General features: G+C 48.6%; 1 protein-coding gene across 1 annotated transcript in view; it reads right to left on the bottom strand.

Annotated features, from left to right (window-relative positions):
* Positions 1-19,453, bottom strand: part of IREB2 (iron responsive element binding protein 2) — a 126,159-nt gene extending 106,706 nt beyond the window's left edge. Inside the window, exons 1-3 of the mRNA XM_077264216.1 lie at positions 19,304-19,453; positions 9,895-9,949; positions 9,723-9,812 (exon numbers count right to left, since the gene is read on the bottom strand). Coding sequence (XP_077120331.1) covers positions 9,723-9,812; positions 9,895-9,949; positions 19,304-19,369 — 211 coding nt within the window. The 5' untranslated portion in view covers positions 19,370-19,453. The remainder of the gene's footprint in view (positions 1-9,722; positions 9,813-9,894; positions 9,950-19,303) is intronic.
* Positions 19,454-19,481: the final 28 nt, after the last annotated feature.

Genomic DNA, 19,481 nt, shown 5'->3' with positions numbered 1-19,481 from the left:
GTGCTGTCAGTTCAGACACCCTGCGTAGCGAGGTGATTGCCACCAGGAAAACCACCTTCTGGGAAAGAAGGCGTAGCGGGACCTCCTTAAGGGGTTCGAAGGGTGGTTCCTGCAATGCTGTCAGGACCAGGTTGAGGTCCCACGTTTCTAGTGGTCGTCTGTAGGGGGGAACCAATCGGGAAACCCCCTGAAGGAAAGTCCTTACTTGCGGCTTGGTAGCAATGCGCCTTTGAAATAGCACTGAGAGGGCTGACAGCTGGCTCTTAAGCGAGCCCAATGACAGCCTGGCCTCGAGACCCGATTGGAGAAAACCAAGTACTTTGGGTAGGGAATAAGGGAGTGGGATCTGGCCACGAGATTCGCACCAGGTAAAGAAAGCTTTCCAGGTACGGTAATAAATCTTGGCAGACGCTGGTTTCCGTGCTCTGATCATGGTTCCAATGACGTCCGTCGAGAGCCCTGCCTGGGTTAGAACCCAGGTCTCAAGGGCCACGCCGTCAAATTGAGAGCCCCTGAGTTCTGGTGGTAGAACGGGCCTTGTGAAGATCGTGGCGGTCGGGGAGACGCCAGGGGGCGTCTGCTGTGAGTTGTACGATGTCGGTGTACCATGTGCGTCTGGGCCAGTCTGGTGCAATTAGGATGGTTGGAACTCCCTCTTGTTTGATCTTCCTCACCACTCTGGATATCAGGGGAAGAGGTGGAAAAATATACAGAAGCTGGAACTGGGTCCAGTCCTGAACCAGAGCGTCTGCTCCGAGAGACCGCAGATCGTGTGTTCTGGCCATGAAGTTGGAGACCTTGGCATTGAAGTGGGATGCCATTGGGTCCACATCCGGGGTCCCCCAGCGGAGACAGATCTGTTGAAAAATTTCGGGATGGAGAGACCACTCTCCCGAGTCTATTCCTTGTCGGCTGAGGAAGTCTGCTTCCCAGTTTTCCACACCTGGAATGTGGACCGCCGAAAGAACCGACCCTGTGTCCTCCGCCCAGCGGAGGATGTGTGACACTTCTCGCATCGCCTGGGTACTGCGGGTCCCCCCTTGGTGATTAACATATGCCACAGCCGTGGCATTGTCCGACTGTATTCTGATGTGAGTAAGTGATGGAAGGCCCTCAATGCCAGAAGGATAGCACGAATTTCCAGGATGTTGATGGGCATGGTCGCTTCCACTGGGGACCACTTGCCCTGTGCCCTGTGGTGTAGGTGCACCGCACCCCAACCCGTCAGGCTCGCGTCAGTGGTCAGAACCCTCCATTGACCTGTGAGAAAGGATTTCCCCTTTGCTAGCGAGGTTGGCTTGAGCCACCAGTGCAGGGACTTCCTGGTTGACGACGTTAGCTGGAACTCCCTGTCGAGAGAAAAGGGAATCCTGTCCCAGGACTTGATAATGGCTAGTTGGAGAGGTCTGAGGTGAAACTGGGCAAATGGGACAGCTTCTATTGCTGCTGCCATCTTGCCGAGGACTCTCATGGCAAACCGGAGAGATCGAGGGGGTTTGCGGAGGAGGGTGCGAACTGCTAGTCGGAGAGCCAGTGCCTTGTCCTTGGGAAGGAGCACTAGACCCCTGGAGGTATTGAATAACATTCCCAGGAAGGTCAGGGACTGACTCGGGGATGGTGATGACTTTTGTAGGTTGATTAACCAGCCCATGCGACTGAGAGTATCGGTTGTGATTGAGACGCTGAGCTCGCAGTCCTTGAAGGTGGGAGCCTTGATGAGTAGATCGTCCAGGTATGGAACGACTACTATGCCTCTGGAGTGCAGGACGTCCATGGTGGCTGCCATGACCTTGGTGAACACTCTGGGAGCCGTGGCGAGTCCGAAGGGGAGAGCCACGAATTGGTAGTGGTCCTAGCCTATTGCGAACCTTAGAAACCTCTGATGGGCAGGTGCAATGGGTATATGCAGGTATGCGTCTTTAATGTCTATGGAGGCGAGATATTCTCCCTTCTCCATGGACGCAATGATGGACCGAAGGGACTCCATGCGGAAATGACGGACCCGTACATATTTGTTGAGCTGTTTTAGGTCTAGTATGGGCCATACGCTGCCTCCTTTCTTGGGAACTACGAACAGATTGGAGTAGAACCCTCGGAAGCGGTCGGTCGTGGGTACCGGTACTATGACTCCTGCTTGAAAAAGCGAGGAGACCGCTTGGTGGTAGGCACGAGCCTTGGCTGGCGGTTTTGGGGGGACAGAGAGGAAGAATCGGTCTGGTGGGTTGGAGGTGAAGTCTATTTTGTATCCGGAAGACACTAGTTCCGTGACCCACCTGTCTTCTGTAATAGGCAGCCAGACTTGATGAAAGAGCAAAAGTCGGCCGCCTACTGGTGTGGTGTCTTCCGGAGTCCGTGAGTCATGATGAGGAGAAAGTCTGAGATTTTCCTCCTCTGGGCTTAGGCTGGCCTGCTTTTGACTGCCAGGTCTTGTCCGACCTTTGCGTCGATCGTGAGTTGTCCCTGCGTGGGGAACGGTTACGATTTTGTGCTGGACGCGAGACGGACCAGCCGGAGGAATTCCAAAAGGATCGGAATCGAGTTTGGTTACGCTTCTTGTAAGTGCGTTTAGGTTTCAGTTGGGGAAGAGAAGTACTCTTACCCCCGGTGGCGTTGGATCATAGTGTCCAACTGTTCACCGAAAAGTCTCCCACTGAGGTAGGGGAGGTGCGTGAGGGACTTCTTTGAGGCTGCGTCCGCTTTCCATTCCCGCAGCCAGAGGATACGCCGAATCGTGATGGCGTTTGATGCTATCCCGCTACTCCCCTTGCTGAATCCAGAGCTGCATGGAGCATGTAGTCTGCTACAACTGCTATTTGAACCGCTTGGTCCGACAGCTCAGGAGCGGATGCTGGGAGAGCTTGTAAATTCTTTGCCCAGGCCAGAATGGCCTTGGCAGCCCAAACTGAGGCGAACGCGGGAGCCAGGGATGCCCCTGCTGCCTCGAAAATTGGAACGAGCCATGCGTTCTACCTGCCGGTCTGCTGCGTCCCTGAGGGTTGAGCTATCTGGCAGTGAAAGGAGGGTCTGTGCTGCTAGCCTAGAGACTGGGGGGTCCACTTCAGGTGGATCTGTCCATTCCTTGGTGTCCTTCTGTGGGAAGGGGTACCTCGCCTCCAGATATTTGCGATTAGCGAATTTTTTCTCAGGCTGTGAGAGCTGCTTTTTAAGGATCGTCTTAAACTCTGGGTGGTTAGAGAAAACCTTAGGCAGCTTCAGAGGTCCTTCAAAGGAAATCTTATGTTCTGGGGCCTCTGGTTGCAGATCAGAAATGTTCAGCACCCGATGGATGGATGAAATTATGTCCTCCACTAGCGCTGTATTGCTAGGAGGGATTGGGATCAGGGACCCCTCCGTGTCTCTGTCTGAGTCAGAGTCACAGATGCCTTCCGAATCCTGTGTATCACTGAGGCGTCCCCTGCTGAGTGGGCTGGGGAGGAGGCCTTCTCTGGTCGGGGATTGCGGAGATCTGCATTGTCTGTCCATGGAATTGGACGGTCTAGATGACCTGGAGCTACGGTGTCTCTCCCTAGAGGGGGATGACCGTGTGCTATGGGATGACGCAGATGGACTTGATCTATGGGTCCGCTTGCGTCCTGACCTAGACGTGGATGTGCCAGGGTCATCTTGTTCTTGAGTCAAGCTCTCCCTTTGCTGGTTAACGGTCATAGCCGGGGCATGACCCTGCAGAGCCTGAAGCAATGTGGAGGTTAGGTTATCTATAGACTGCGTCATAGATTGCGATATCTGAGTAGCCAATTCCAGCGTGGCATTAGACACCGAGGCATTGGCAGGGGCTTCTTGGGGCTCTGACATTAGTTTGTATACAGTTCTGACAATGCGGGTACGTGCTACTACTGGGGAGAGCGGTCCCGCAGGCTGTGCAGAATGCATAATAGCAGTTCTGCCTGGTTCTCTTGGACCTTGAGCCCGGCATAGTGCACAGAGTGCAGAAGTGCTGCCAGCAGAGGACCTTACAGGGGTAGAGAAACCTATAGGGGAGCCCTATAGGTAATATGGATTCACAGCTGAGTAAAAAACCCAGCTGTGATCTTACCCCACCAGTGTGCCCCTAGGTCCAGCACCGAAGATCCACAGTCCTGTGCCCCCCGGAGACTGGCTGCCTGGTCCAGGTCCTGCAGACCGGGAGATGCAGGGTTAATCTGCAGCCCAAAAATGGCTGCTGAGACAGAGAGGAAAGGAGGAGAAGGGGGCGGAGAGCTGGAAAAAGGCGGCAAGGCTGTGTAAAAACGCGCCCTTTCTGTCTCGATCCACCCCCTTTATGACACTGTAGAGTGTCATATTTGTCATCCGCGGGGGCGGGTCGGGGGGTGGAGAGGAGGCGGCAGCTTCAGCTAGGCCGAAGCCGGGGACTAAATTAGATGCCTGAGGCCCAGAAGGGCTCCAGGCCGGCGCGAAAGTCCGGGAGGGGGTCGGATCTGAACCAGACCCCTCCGGATTTAAAGGCAGGATGGCGGTGGGGCTATAAGCGGAAGGGGGAGCCCGGTAGGGGTCTCCCTGAGGCAGTATAGAGCTGGTGCTGCCGCAGAGACAGGGGCGCAGGGAGCCCTGTGTCTGTATGTGCCATGCCTGCCTGCACTCCCCCCCGGCCCCAACAGGAGCCCGCAGCTGGGCTGGGGTCCCTGGATGCAGGCGCAGTGTGCTGGCCCATTGCTGGTTGCTGTAGAATGCTACCTGAGGCGTCTCAACCTAATAACCCCAGAGGGGGATAGGGAGGGTGCTGTTGTCACCTTCAGGGGCCTTTATCCTCGCCTCGACCTCAACCCAGAAACCAAAAGGAATTGGGGAAGGAGGGGGGGGGTCTCGACTTCGAACCAGCACCCGAGGGACTGGGGAAGGAGCAACATGGGGAATAGCTATCTCTACTTCAACTGGGCACCCCATAATAGGGGGCCGAGGAAGGAGCCAGGCCGGGAGTCTCACAGGAGACCCTCTTTTCTTCATCTGTAATCCCGTCGGAAAAAACGGAGTAAAAATCTTTTAGGTGTGCCTCCTATGCGACACTAAGCAAAAACTGGAGAAGGCTGATGCCGTCCAGGGGTGTATACTGCACAGGAGGAGCCACAGTTAATCTTTTTCAGATTATGCATAGTGTCGCCTCCTAGTGGACAGCAGCTTAACACCCATGGTCCTGTGTCCCCAATGAGGCGACAGAGTAAATAAAGTTTGATCCAAAATGCCTGACTTCAAAATGGCCACCACCCATATTGAAAAGTTTTCCCCCTCCCATATACTAATGTGCCACAAACAGGAAGTTGATATCACCAACCATTCCCATTTTATTTAGGTGTATCCATATAAACAGCCCATCCTGAGTTATTACAGAGTGATCTATTTCAAGTGTTTGTTTCTGTTAATGTTGATTATTATGGCTTACAGCCAATGAAAACCCAAGTGTCGTTATCTCAGTAAATTAGACTAATTAACGAAAAGCCACCTGCTAAGGCTTCCTAAGCATTTAAAGGGAACCTGTCACCTGAATTTGGCGGGACCAGTTTTGGGTCATATGGGCGGGGTTTTCGGGTGTTTGATTCACCCTTTCCTTACCCGCTGGCTGCATGCTGGCCGCAATATTGGATTGAAGTTCATTCTCTGTCCTCCGGAGTACACGCCTGCACAAGGCAAATGACTGCCGAGAAGAAGGGGGGAAGGGGGCGGAGAGCTGAAAAAGGCGGCAGAGCTGTGTAAAAACGCGCCCTTTCTCAATCCGCCCCCTCTATGACACTGTAGAGTGTCATATTTGTCATCCGGGGGGGCGGAGAGGAGGCGGTGGCTTCAGCTAGGCCGAAGCCGCAGCCTAAATTAGATGCCTGCTGCCCAGGAAGGCCCCAGGCCGGCGCGGAAGTCCGGGAGGGGGGCGGATCTGAACCGGACCCCCCGGATTTAAAGGCAGGATAGCGGTGGGGCTAATAAGCGGAAGGGGGGGCCCGGTGAGGGGATACCCTAAGGCAGTGTACAGCTGGTGATGACGCAGAAACAGGGGAGCAGGAGCCCTGTGTCTCTATTGTGCCATGCCTGCCTGCACTCCCCTGGATGCAGGCGCAGTGTGCTGGCCCATTGCTGGGAGCTGCAGAGTGCTGCCTGTACAGGCCCTACCTGAGGCATCTCAACCTAATGCCCCCAGAGGGGGATTAGGGAGGGTGCTGCTGTGACCATCAGGGGCCTTTATCCTCGCCTCGACCTCAACCCAGAAACCAAAAGGAATTGGGGAAGGAGGGGGGTCTCGACTTCAAACCAGCACCCAAGGGACTGGGGAAGGAGCGACATGGGGAATAGCCATCTCAACTTCAAACGGGCACCCCGTAATAGGGGGCTGAGGAAGGAGCCATGCCGGGAGTCTCACAGGAGACCCATTTTTCTTCATCTGTAATCCCGTCGGAAAAATGGAGCAAGGAAAACATTTTTTTAGGTATGCCTCCTATGCAACACTAAGCAAAAAGTGGAGAAGGCTGATGCCGTCCAGGGGTGTATACTGCAGAGGAGGAGCCATGGTTAATCTTTTTCAGATTATGCATAGTGTCACCTCCTAGTGGGCAGCAGCATAACACCCATGGTCCTATGTCCCCCAATGAGGCGACAGAGTAATTATAGATTTCAAAATATAGTGATGCAAAAACTTTATTTCGAAAACAGTGTTTAGTGTGTGACAGAAACCAAACAAAAAAAACAATATGAATCTGGTATTGCGGTAATCGCACTGACCCGAAGAATAAAGTGGTCTAATCACTTATATCACACGAGGAACAGCGTAATAAAAAATAAATAAATAGGACAAATTCTTGACCTGTATTTGTTCATTTTGCCTGATTTATCTTGCGCTGAGCACTTAAACCGGGGTTTCTGTGTAAATCTACAAAATACGTGCTTCAGATGGAACACCCTGCGGAATTTTCCATATGAGGCAAATGGAGGCACTGTTGACGCAGTCCGGCCTATGACCCGGTAGCGTCCGTTTTTTTAGGCGTGCATAAAAGCTTTGCTGCTTCATTATAGTGAGTGCTTCCCTCGAGTGTTGCATCTTAATTACGTCACTAGAAGATTTAGATGGAAACCCCAAAGTGCTCAGCACAGTGCGCCAGATAAATGTGATCTTAAATGCTATATAAAATACAAAAGCTTCAATTCAGTCCTCAAAAAAAGCAAGTCACTACTCAGGTCTGTCATCCGTTAACAGAAATAGGAAGCTTTCACTTTACTGGTAGCAGTAACTCTGGCTCTGGAAAAGTGAAATTGCTCCTCTACCTCCAAAAGAAATTCAGCACTGTCAAATGTAAAATGACACCCTCTGTTCTGATCCCCGTGTGCCTAACCCACATTTAGCATCCACGTTTGGCATTTCTGTAGCGATGAGTGCCCGCTTAATTTACGGGTGCATGTCTGCAGAAGCACAAGCCTGGCATAAGGTACTGAGCGCTATAATGTACGAGCAATACAACATACTAGACATTACAATGGCAGATGTGCAGTTTTCACTCAGCAACATCCACTGCGGATTGTTTAAGGAAAACACTCATGGAGTCAAAATTGACACTACACCTGTAGATAAATTCCCAAAGGAGTATAATGGAACTTGAGGGAGATTCTGCTCTTCTAGCACCTAGGGGGTCTGTATATAAAGTCTGCAAACTATTCTAAAGGCCCCGTCTCACATAGCGAGATCGCTAGCGAGATCGCTGCTGAGTCACAAGTTTTGTGACGCAACAGCGACCTCCATAGCGATCTCGCTATGTGTGACACGTACCAGCGATCAGGCCCCTGCTGCGAGATCGCTGGTCGTGTCGGAATGGCCTGGACCTTTTTTTGGTCGTTGAGGCCCCGCTGACATCGCTGAATCGGTGTGTGTGACACCGATCCAGCGATGTCTTCACTGGTAACCAGGGTAAACATCGGGTTACTAAGCGCAGGGCCGCGCTTAGTAACCCGATGTTTACCCTGGTTACCAAAAAAAACAAACAGTACATACTCGCCTTTCGGTGTCCAGGTCCCTTGCCGTCTGCTTCCTGCTCTCACTGACTGCCGGCCGTACAGTGAGAAGTGAGAGCACAGCGGTGACGTCACTGCTGCGCTCTGCTCTCACTGTACGGCCGGATCTCAGTCAGAGCAGGAAGTAGACGGCAAGGGACCTGGACACCGAAAGGCGAGTATGTACTGTTTGTTTTTTTTGGTAACCAGGGTAAACATCGGGTTACTAAGGGCGGCCCTGCACTTAGTAACCCGATGTTTACCCTGGTTACCCGGGTGCTGCAGGGGGACTTCGGCATCGTTGAAGACAGTTTCAACGATGCCGAAGTCGTTCCCCTGATCGATGGTCGCTGGAGAGAGCTGTCTGTGTGACAGCTCCCCAGCGACCACACAGCGACTTACCAACGATCACGGCCAGGTCGTATCGCTGGTCGTGATCGTTGGTAAATCGCTATGTGAGACGGGGCCTTAAGAAAATCTGCGCTCCAGGAAGCAAATAGCGCTCCGTAACTTCAGAGTCTCGCCATGGTGCCAAGCAGTACTGTACAATCACATACGGAGTATTTCCATTTTCAGCAACAATTGTGGAACAAATTTTGGTGCCATTTTTCTATGTGAAAATGTAAACTCTACAGCTAAAACAACATTTTGGTGGTATAAGTCTAGTAATGTTTTTCTTCACTGCCCAAGGCATAAAATTCTATGACACACCTGTTGTGTCAATATCATCACTGCACCCCTAGATGACTTAATTGAGAGGTGTAGTTTGTAAAATTGGGTCACTTATGGGGGAGGGGCTTGTGCTGTTCTGGCACCTCAGGTGTTCTCCATGTTTCAGTGTGACATCGCTATAGTAAGTATTCCCTTCTGAGCTTTCCAATGTGCTTCAACAGTATTTCCCGATTACATTTAGGGTATTGGCGTACTGAGAAATGACACAACAAACGGAGGTCCATTTTTTTTATTAGTCCTTATAAAAATTAAAAATGTAAGACTACAACCATGGCTGTTGAGTCGTTAAGCCAAACCACAGTCTGATTGACTCAAAACTCCTTAATTTCCCTGCCTTCCAACTTCAGCTCCACAGCACGGCCTCACTACTCAGCATGTACATAAAGTGCAGCACAGATTCATCTCAACTAAAAGCCCAGATCCTTAGATCAGGAACAGAACAGACATTTATAGGACATTTCATAAATTCTTATGAAAACATTTACAGTACATCCTGCACTGAACTACTGTACCCAATTTATTATATATTTTAGGAGTCGGTCCAGTTTATACCAACTCCACCAAAATGGACACCGGCTCAGACTCTACAGCCCTGGCTAAAACAATACTTTAGTTGTAAAAAAGTTATTATCTTCACCACCAAATGGTATAAAATCCTGTGAGGCACATGTGGTGTCAACAAGCTCATTGCACCCCTAGATTAATTCATTGAGAGGTGTAGTTTGTAAAATGGGGTCACGTTCCGCTGTTTGGCACCTCAGGGGCTCTGCCAATGTGACATGTCAGCCTCAAACCATTTCAGCAAAATCGGTACTCTGAAATTCTTCCTTTGGGGGAAGGGGATAAATAAACAATACAGCAAGGACTCCTTGGCTAGCAAGTTTTTCCTCCATAAAGAAACATTATTACCTCCAAGAAAGATGCTGTAATGCAGCTTGAGGACAAAAGCTATTCAACCTTGGAATAAATAAATAAAAAGCAGTGTATTATTCTGCAGGTCCACTACTTACCATACTCCAAGTCTTCCAATTTAGAGATATTGAAAAAAGTTTTATCCGGACTGAACTCAAGAGATTCCAGCAAGTACTTGAAGGGGTTCTCTGTAACAGATATGAAATGAGAAGGATTATTTAGTTTATTAAATCATTTTATCTCACGTTAGTGAACTCTTGAACAGTGTACCTTTAATATTAGCGGAATTCATTCTCTTATCTACTTGACCGTGCCCGTCTCCACCCTGAGAAGGTAAGCGTAATAAAAATTTTAGCTCAATTGTTTACATATCTTCATTAGAATCACAGAAAAGCATATTATAAGCATTATGTACATAATGTAGAATTACAGTATGCGTTTGTTACTGCATTGTGGTGAGCTTGAAATTAAAAAAGCACTCCATTCAAAGTTTTTATCCTCTTAATATATTGCAATTAGTGATGAGCGAATATACTCGTTACTCAAAATTTCCCGAGCAAGCTCGGGAGTCCTCCGAGTATTTTTTAGTGTTCGGAGATTTCATAGCCTGGCTAATAGCTGTAAATCATTCAGCTGCGGCGAAGTACATGTGGGGGTTGCCTGGTTGCTAGGGAATCCCCACATGTAATCAAGCTGGCAAATCACTAGGCAACCCTGGCATAACAACCTCACCAAAAAACTCCGACAAGCATCCAGGGTCGCGGAGCGGCGTTGGAAAAAAACACGCCTGCCAGACGACTTCACCGCTTTCAAACAAGCTACACTTGCCTTCAAATTAGCCCTCACTTGTGCTAAACAGACCTATTTCACTAACCTTGTATCTTCACTATCCTACAACCCAAAACAACTGTTCAGCACATTTAACGCTCTCCACCGCCTGCCACTGCCACCTCCAACTCTCCTCATCTCTTCCGAGGACTTTGCCACCTACTTCAAAAACAAGATCGACCAAACAAGACAAACCTTTACTGTTCCACCACTCCATATACCAGACCTCTGCCTTCCTCAATAACTTCCCTCTTCAACATCACTGAAGGAGAACTTACTCGCCTCCTTTCCAAATCACACCTCACCACCTGTGCACTTGACCCCATCCCTTCCCACCTGCTCCCCAACCTCACTAACACGCTCATTCCAGCCCTAACCCATCTCTTCAACCTATCGCTATCTTCTGGTAATTTCCCCTCTGCCTTCAAACATGCCACCATCACACCCATCCTCAAAAAAGCTAACCTTGACCCAACTGCTATACCCAGCTATCGCCCCATATCACTGCTCCCGTTTGCTTCCAAACTCCTTGAGCAGCATGTGCATGGTCAACTTTCCTCCCACTTATCTAACTCTCTCCTTGACAACCTCCAATCTGGCTTCCGCTCACACCACTCCACCGAAACTGCTCTGACCAAAATTACTAATGACTTACTCACAGCCAAAGCTAACAGACAGTTCTCCATCCTTCTCCTTCTCGACCTGTCCTCTGCCTACTGCTACAGATTCTTTATTCCCTCGGCATCAAAGGCCTTGCCCTGTCCTGGATTGCCTCATACTTTTCCGGCCGCACATTTAGCGTTTCCCATTCCCAACCTACCTCCTCACCCGGCCCCCTCTCTATTAGAGTCCCTCAAAGCTCTGTCCTTGGGCCACTGCTTTTTTCCATCTATACCCTTGGCCTAGGACAACTCTAAGTCCCATGGCTTCCAGTACCACCTATATGCGGACGACACTCAGATCTACCTCTCTGGCTCAGATGTCACCTCTCGAATGTCTAGAATCCGGGAGTGTCTGTCAGTCATATCCTCTTTCAACTCTCGTTTCCTTCAACTCTCACTTCCTAAAACTCAATGTAGACAAAACCGAACTCATCATCTCCCCCCCCCCCCCCATCTTGCGTATCCCCCCTACCTGATCTATCTATTATGGTAAACGGCATCACGCTCTCCCGCACCTGAAATCCGCTGCCTCGGGGTAACTCTCGATTCTGCCCTGTCCTTCAAACTGCACGTCCAAACTCTTGCCACCTCCAACTCAAAAAATATTGCCAGAATCAGTCCCTTCCTCAGCCCAAAATCTACTAAAACTCTTGTGCATGCCCTCATCATCTCCAGCTTCGATTACTGCAAGACCCTCCTCTGTGGCCTCCCCGCTAACTCCCTTGCACCACTCCAGTCTGTCCTCAACTCTGCTGCTCGGCTAATCCACCTCTCTCCTTGCTACTCCCCTGCTTCACCCCTCTGCAAATCCCTCCACTGGCTCTCAATTCCCCAACGAATCCAGTTCAAACTACTAACACTGATCTACAAAGCCATCCACAACCTGTACCCTCCCTATATCTCTGAACTAATCTCCCACTATCTTCCTTCACGTAATCTTCGATCCTCCCAAGACCTCCTACTCTCCTCCACACTTATTCGTTCATCACACAACCGCCTCCAAGATTTCTCCCGAATATCCCCCATCCTCTGGAATTCCATGCCTCAACACGTCCGATTATCCACCACCCTCGGATCCTTCAGACAGAACCTGAAAACCCATCTCTTCAGGAAAGCCTACAACCTGCAATAACCATTCTGCCGCCTCACCAACCACCCGAGCTGCCACCTCACCACCGCCAGAGCCGCCGCCTCACCAACCACCCGAGCTGCAGCACACCGACCTCCTGTCTCTTCCCCATTATCCCAAAGAATGTAAGTCCGCAAGGGCAGGGTCCTCTCCCCTCTGTACCAGTCTGTCATTGTAAATTTGTTTACTGTTAACGATATCTATAACCCTGTATATAACCCCCTTTTCACACGTACAGCACCATGGAATTAATGGTGCTATATAAATAAATAATAATAGATGTACACTATGTTCCAAATTATGCAAATTACATTTTTCTCAGATTTTCCTAAAAGGTCGGGGCAAATGACAGTCAGTCTAATAAAAGTCATCACCCGTTAGATTATACATTGAATTTTATTGAGAAACCTTCCAATGATAACAGTATAATCTCCAAAATGAATAAAAACTCAAAATGCACTGTTCCAAATTATTATGCACAGTAGAATGTCTAAACATTTGATATGTTTTAAAGAACTGAAAATGCTCAATTGTGGAATTTGCAGCATTAGGAGGTCACATTCACTGAACAAAAAAGCTATTTAACTCCAAAACATCCTAACAGGCCAAGTTATATGTTAACATAGGAACCCTTCTTTGATATCACCTTCACAATTCTTGGATCCATTAAACTTGTGAATTTTTGGAGAGTTTCTGCTTGTATTTCTTTGCATGAAGTCAGAATTGCCTCCCAGAGCTGCTGTTTTGGTGTGAACTGCCTCCCACCCTCATAGATCTTTTGCTTGATGATACTCCAAAGGTTCTCTATAGGGTTGAGGTCAGGGGAAGATGGTGGCCACACCATGAGTTTATCTCCTTTTATGCCCATAGCAGCCAATGACTCAGAGGTTTTCTTTGCAGCTTCAGATGGTGCGTTGTCATGCCTGAAGAAGATTTTGCTTCTGAAGGCACGTTTCTCCTTTTTATACCATGGAAGAAAGTTGTCAGTCAGAAACTTTATGTACTTTGCAGAGGTCAATTTCACACCTTTAGGAACCTTAAAGGGCCCTACCAGCTGTTTCCCCATGATTCCGGCCCAAAACATGACTCCTCCACTCCTTGCTGACGTCGCAGCCTTGTTGGGACATGGTGGCCATCCACTACTCCATCCATCTGGACCATCCACAGTTGATCGACACTCATCAGTAAACAAGACTGTTGGAAAATTAGTCTTCATGTATGTCTGGCCCCACTACAACCGTTTCTGCTTGTGAAAACTGTTTAGCGGTGGCCGAATAGTAGGTTTATGCACCACAGCAAGCCTTTGAAGGATCCTGCACCTTGAAGTTCGAGGGACTCCAGAGGCACCAGCAGCTTCAAATATCTGTTTGCTGGTTTGTAATGGCTTTTTAACAGCTGCTCTCTTAATCCGATTAACTTGACTGGCAAAAACCTTCCTCATTCTGCCTTTATCAGCACGAACACGTCTGTGCTCAGATTCAGCCACAAATCTCTTCACAGTATGATGATCACGCTTAAGTTTTCGGGAAATATCTATTGTTTTCATCCCTTGACCAAGGCATTGCACTATTTGATGCTTTTCAGGAAGAGAGAGATCCTTTTTATTTCCGATATTGCTTGAAACCTGTGACCTGCTTAATAATGTGGAACATCATTTTTAAGTAGTTTTCCTTTAATTAGAATCACCTGGAAAACTAATTATCACATGTGTTTCAGATTGATTTCAGTGATCCATTGAGCCCTGAGACACAATACCATCCACGAGTTTATTTGAAAAACAAAACAATTAAATCTTTATCACACTTAAATCCAATTTGCATAATAATTTGGAACACAGTATAAATCATTCAACTGCGGCGAAGAAAGTTAAAGGGAACCTGTCACCCCCCCAGGCGTTTGAAACTAAAAGAGCCACCTTGTGTAGCAGTAATGCTGCATTCTGACAAGGTGGCTCTTTTAGTTCTGGGTGCTGTAACTGCAGAAATAATCCGTTTTGTAATTTGTCCTAAATACCTTTCTTCAGACCTGGAGACAGGCCTTTCCCCCCCTGCTGCAGACGCCACACAGCCGTCACTCACATCTTCTTGGCGCCGGGCGCCGCCTCCTCAGCGCTGTTTTGAAATCAGCCGGCGTCTGCGCTCTTTTGTCATGCCTTGGGCAGGCGCAGTGAGCGCTGCCCGTCCTCTGTCCTCATATGCAGTCTAGCTGACTGCGCCTGTGCGGCCGCCCTGCCTGTGTATCCCAGCCCCGCAGTGTGAATAAATCAGAAGACACTGCGGGGCGGGGATTCACAGGCAGGGCGGCCGCACTGGCGCAGTCAGCTAGACTGCATATGAGGACAGAGGACGGGCAGCGCTCACTGCGCCTGCCCAAGGCATGACAAAAGGTATTTAGGACAAATTACAAAACGGGTTATTTCTGCAGTTACAGCACCAATAACTAAAAGAGCCACCTTGTCAGAATGCAGCATTACTGCTGCACAAGGTGGCTCTTTTAGTTTCAAATGCCTGGGGGGGGGGGGGGGGGATGGGGGGTGACAGGTTCCCTTTAAAATTCCCTGAGCACTAAAAAATACTCGGAGGACACCCGAGCGTGCTCGGGAAATCTCGAGTAACGAGTATATTCGCTCATCACTAATTGCAATCATCATATTATACATCATTGTTTACTTAGGCTACGTGCACACGTTGCGGAATCGCAGCAGTTTTCCATGCGGTTTACAGTACCATGTAAACCTATGGAAAACTAAATCCGCTGTGTCCATGGTGCAGAAAATACCACGTGGAAACGTTGCGTTGTATTTTCCGCAGCATGTCAATTCTTTTTAAGGATTCCGCAGCGTTTTACACCTGCTGCTCTTGATAGGAATCCGTAGGTGTAAAACCTCAGGTGAAATCTGCACAAAAAAACCCAGGAAATCCACAGTTAATCCACAGGTAAAACGCAGTGCTTCTCTGATACGATGGTCTCTGGCGCCGGCAGCTTGTTCCTGTGTTCAGCGGTCACATGGTACCGCTCATTAAAGTAATGAATATGCGCTCCACCCCTATGGGAGAGGAGTCACGTCCATATTCATTACTTTAATGAGCGGTACCAAGTGACCGCTGAACAGACCGCGCTGGGAGCGGGTAAGTATGATATGACAGCCAACGCCCCCCCCCCCCCCGCCGCCTGGGACAATGACTCGAGTATAAGCTGAGAGTTGTAATTTTAGCATAAAAAACGTGGGCTGAAAATCTCAGCTTATACGGTACTCAAAAATGGGGATCAGATTCCAAGTGTGGTGAAATAGCAAATAAAGTGCAATCCCACAATGGTTTATAAGTTACCATGTTCACTAAATGCTAAAACTGACCTGCTAATATGATTACGAGTTTGCAGATACCAAACATAGATAAATAAAAAAACTAAGTGCCGCTGTGATAAAAAGAAAAAAAACAACAAAAAAAACACCACACATGGAGAGCCCGTGTATTATGACTGTCACACAGCTGCGGCGCCGGACACCTGAATATCGGGAGTGCTCCATGTATCCGGGTTCCCACTGCAACTTATTCGGTAAGCGCTATAGCTTGCCGAATAAGAAGGGAGTCAACGATGTTTGCTCATTTCTATTGGTAACCACACTGCCCTATTTTCTTTGGTTTTATGGGTTTTTGTGGGGTTCTTTTATGGATCTTTTTAGTGTTGTGTTTGATTATTACGTTAATCTAAAGATTGAGCTAAAATTTTATTTAGTGGATATGATTTATTACTCTACTTGGTGGTAATAGTTTTGGTAACAGACATAAATGTGCTTTGATCTAAACTACATGTCAAACTCTGATACCCAGGTCCAGTCTGGGAGGCAATGTGAATATATTTGGTCCACGACGCTAGGCGGGTCCCCCAAGTATATTTGGCCCACAACACAAGGCAGGTCCCCCACTCTTATGACATATTATACCAATAATTTATTCTAAGATCTATCAATTAAAATGTACTTTGTTAGTGGAACAACCCCTCTAAGTTTTTTTCCTTATGAAAAAGTTCATTGTTATATTTGATAAAGAAACACTTCCTCAATTGTAGACTTTTTTTTTTTTTTTTAAATAAATATCATGTTTGACCTGAGACTCTGTCCAAGTTTTTAATTTTGGCCCTCTGTGCATTTGAGTTTGACATCCTCGATCCCAACCATTGCATTGTAGCTCTGGCAGTATGTTTAGGGTCGTTGTCCTGCTTCTAAGGTGAACCTACACCCCAGTCTCAGGTCATTTACAGCCTTTTAAGGCCACATTTCTACAAAGTTTTTGGTGAGTTTTTTTACGCTGCATATTTCTGGAAAAATGCAAAAAACCTATACTAATTAATGGGTGCCGAAAATCTGCAACATCAAAAATGCTCATTGTGAGAACATAACCTAATAAGTTTTCCTCCAGGATTGCCCCGTATTTAGCAGCAACCATCTTCCCATCAACACTGACCAGCTTCCCTGTGCCTGCTGAAGAAAAGCATTCCCTCAGCATGTTTGATGGTGGGGATGGTGATTTCAGAGTGATGTGCAGTGTTAGTTTTCAACCACACATAGTGTTTTGCATTTACCCCAAAAGGTTCTATTTTGGACTCACCACAGCACCTTCTTCCACATGCCAGGTGGAGGACATAGCTACATGTGGAAAAAGGTGCAACACTGGCTACCTGTGAGCTGGTAGCTGAGAGGAACCTGCAGATGTCAGTTATAATCACACATAGCTCTGCAGTGAGATCAAGAGAGCAGCCATGCCACTGGTAACATTCCTATATTATTATATTTATAATAATCTCTGGAGGCAGATTCTCACGAAGACCATTGTCTGGCCCATAGCCTAGAACAGCTTATTTACATATATGAAAAATGTGGAATAAGACATCAGGTATAAAAAGATATCATTTTAATTTAGCTTCCTATGATCTACATGCCCATATCGACTGCTTAGAAGAGTTGATCCTCCTGAAATTCCCTTTAAAGGGAACCTGTCACCCCCAAAATCGAAGGTGAGCTAAGCCCACTGGCATCAGGGGCTTTCTGTAATGCTGTAGATAAGCCCCCGATGTATCCCGAAAGATGAGAAAGAGGTTAGATTATACTCACCTGGGCGGGCAGTCCGATCCGATGGGCGTCACGGTCCGGTCCGGGGCCTCCCATCTTCTTACGATGACGTCCTCTTCTTGTCTTCATGCTGCGGCTCCGGCACAGGCGTACTTTGTCTGCCCTGTTGAGGGAAGAGCAAAGTACTGCAGTGCGCAGGGCCTCTCTGACCTTTCCCGGCGCCTGCGCACTGCAGTTGCTCTGCCCTCAACAGGGAAGACACAGTAAGCCGGCGCAGGCTTACCGCAGCGTGAAGACAAGAAGAGGATGTCATCGTAAGAAGATGGGAGGCCCCGGACCAGACCTGGGACTGCCCCTGGGTGAGTATAATCTAACCTTTATTTCTCCTCTTTCAGGTTAAGGTACCTTCACACTGAGCGACTTTACAACGAGAACGACAGCGATCTGTGACGTTGCAGCGTCCTGAATAGCGATCTCGTTGTGTTTGACATGCAGTAGCGATCTGGATCCTGCTGTGATATCGCTGGTCGGAGCTAGAAGTCCAGAACTTTATTTGGTCATCAGATCGGTGTGTATCGTTGTGTTTGACAGCAAAAGCAACGATACCAGCAATGTTTTACAATGGTAACCAGGGTAAACATCGGGTTACTAAGCGCAGGGCCGCACTTAGTAACCCGATATTTATCCTGGTTACCATTGTAAAAGTAAAAAAAAAACAAAAACAGTACATACTCACCTTCTGATGTCTGTCACGTCCCCCAGCGTCCACAGGGTTAAACTGCTTTCGGCAGGAGCGCTGCTAAATGCACGCGCCGCTGCCGAGAGCTTCCCTGCACTGACTGTCAGAGACGGCCGTAAAGCAGAGCACAGCGGTGACGTCACCGCTGTTACTGCCGGCGCTGAAACATTCAGTGCAGGGAAGCCGCCGGGGGGGGGGGGGGGACGTGACAGACGTCAGAAGGTGAGTATGTAGTGTTTTTTTTTTTACTTTTACAACGGTAACCAGGGTAAATAACGGGTTACTAAGCGCGGCCCTGCGCTTAGTAACCCGATGTTTACACTGGTGCTGCAGGGGGACTTCGGCATCGTTGAAGACAGTTTCAACGATGCCGAAGTCGTTCCCCTGATCGTTGGTCGCTGGAGAGAGCTGTGTGACAGCTCCCCAGCGACCTAAACAGCGACGCTGCAGCGATCGGCTCGTTGTCTATCGCTGCAGCGTCGCTGTGTATGACAGTACCTTTACATTGGGGCTTATCTACAGCATTATACAATGCTGTAGATAAGACGGCAGTCTGTCTCTGCCCTAAAGATTAAAGTCAGAGGAGATCCAACCACTATGAGCTCCAGAAAACGATGGAGGCCATAAAGAGGGACCCAATATTTGGGCCTTGGTGAAGATGATGGATGTTGTAGAGGGAGTCCCAATCTGAGTCACAGTATAAAGATGGATGTAATAGAGGGGGTCCCAATCTCTATGAGCCACAGTACAAGGATGGATGTCAGAGGGGGTCCCGACCTTTAGGAGACCCAATACAGTTAAATGCACCTATCTGCAATATATATTTTTTTTCTTTTTGTCTATAGTGACAATGTCTAACAGAGCCTGGGGGCTTTATGGCCCCCGAGAGCAGACATTACCAGGCAGCCTGCATATTCCCGGGGGAGGGATGCCCCTTAATCCTGGGGTTTATCCTAATGAAACAATGTGTGGTACATACAAGGCATACAGGACGAGTAATGGCGGCGGATAAACCAGAACAGCACCGACATGGACGCGATAGCACTGCGGGCATTGTGCTGGACTACAGCAGGGGCCTGCAATACCAGGACGTGAGGGGAGCGAACACCAGCCATGGAGCAGCACAGGAAGGAACCCGCAGCTAAGAATGCACAGTCCATGGCGATACAACACACAACGAGAACAACGGGACGAACATCGCGACATAGACGAGGCGGACGACTACAAGTGTAACGGAACTAGAAGCTCACAGTGCCACGTCCCGAGGAGAGAACCGACGAGGTCTCCCCGTCACCTCCGGAGCCTGCAGTCGCCATGTTGACTCCACCGGAGCCAGCTGCCTGCTGACGTCAAATTTGGCTGGGTTTTTTTTTCACGCAACTTTATTGGAAACTGTTGACATAGCTTCTCTTCAAGAAACTTTATTTA

This window comes from Ranitomeya variabilis, chromosome 5, assembly GCF_051348905.1.
Source record: "Ranitomeya variabilis isolate aRanVar5 chromosome 5, aRanVar5.hap1, whole genome shotgun sequence".
NCBI classification, from domain to species: Eukaryota; Metazoa; Chordata; class Amphibia; order Anura; family Dendrobatidae; genus Ranitomeya; species Ranitomeya variabilis.
This window is presented reverse-complemented; position numbering and strand designations above follow the sequence as displayed.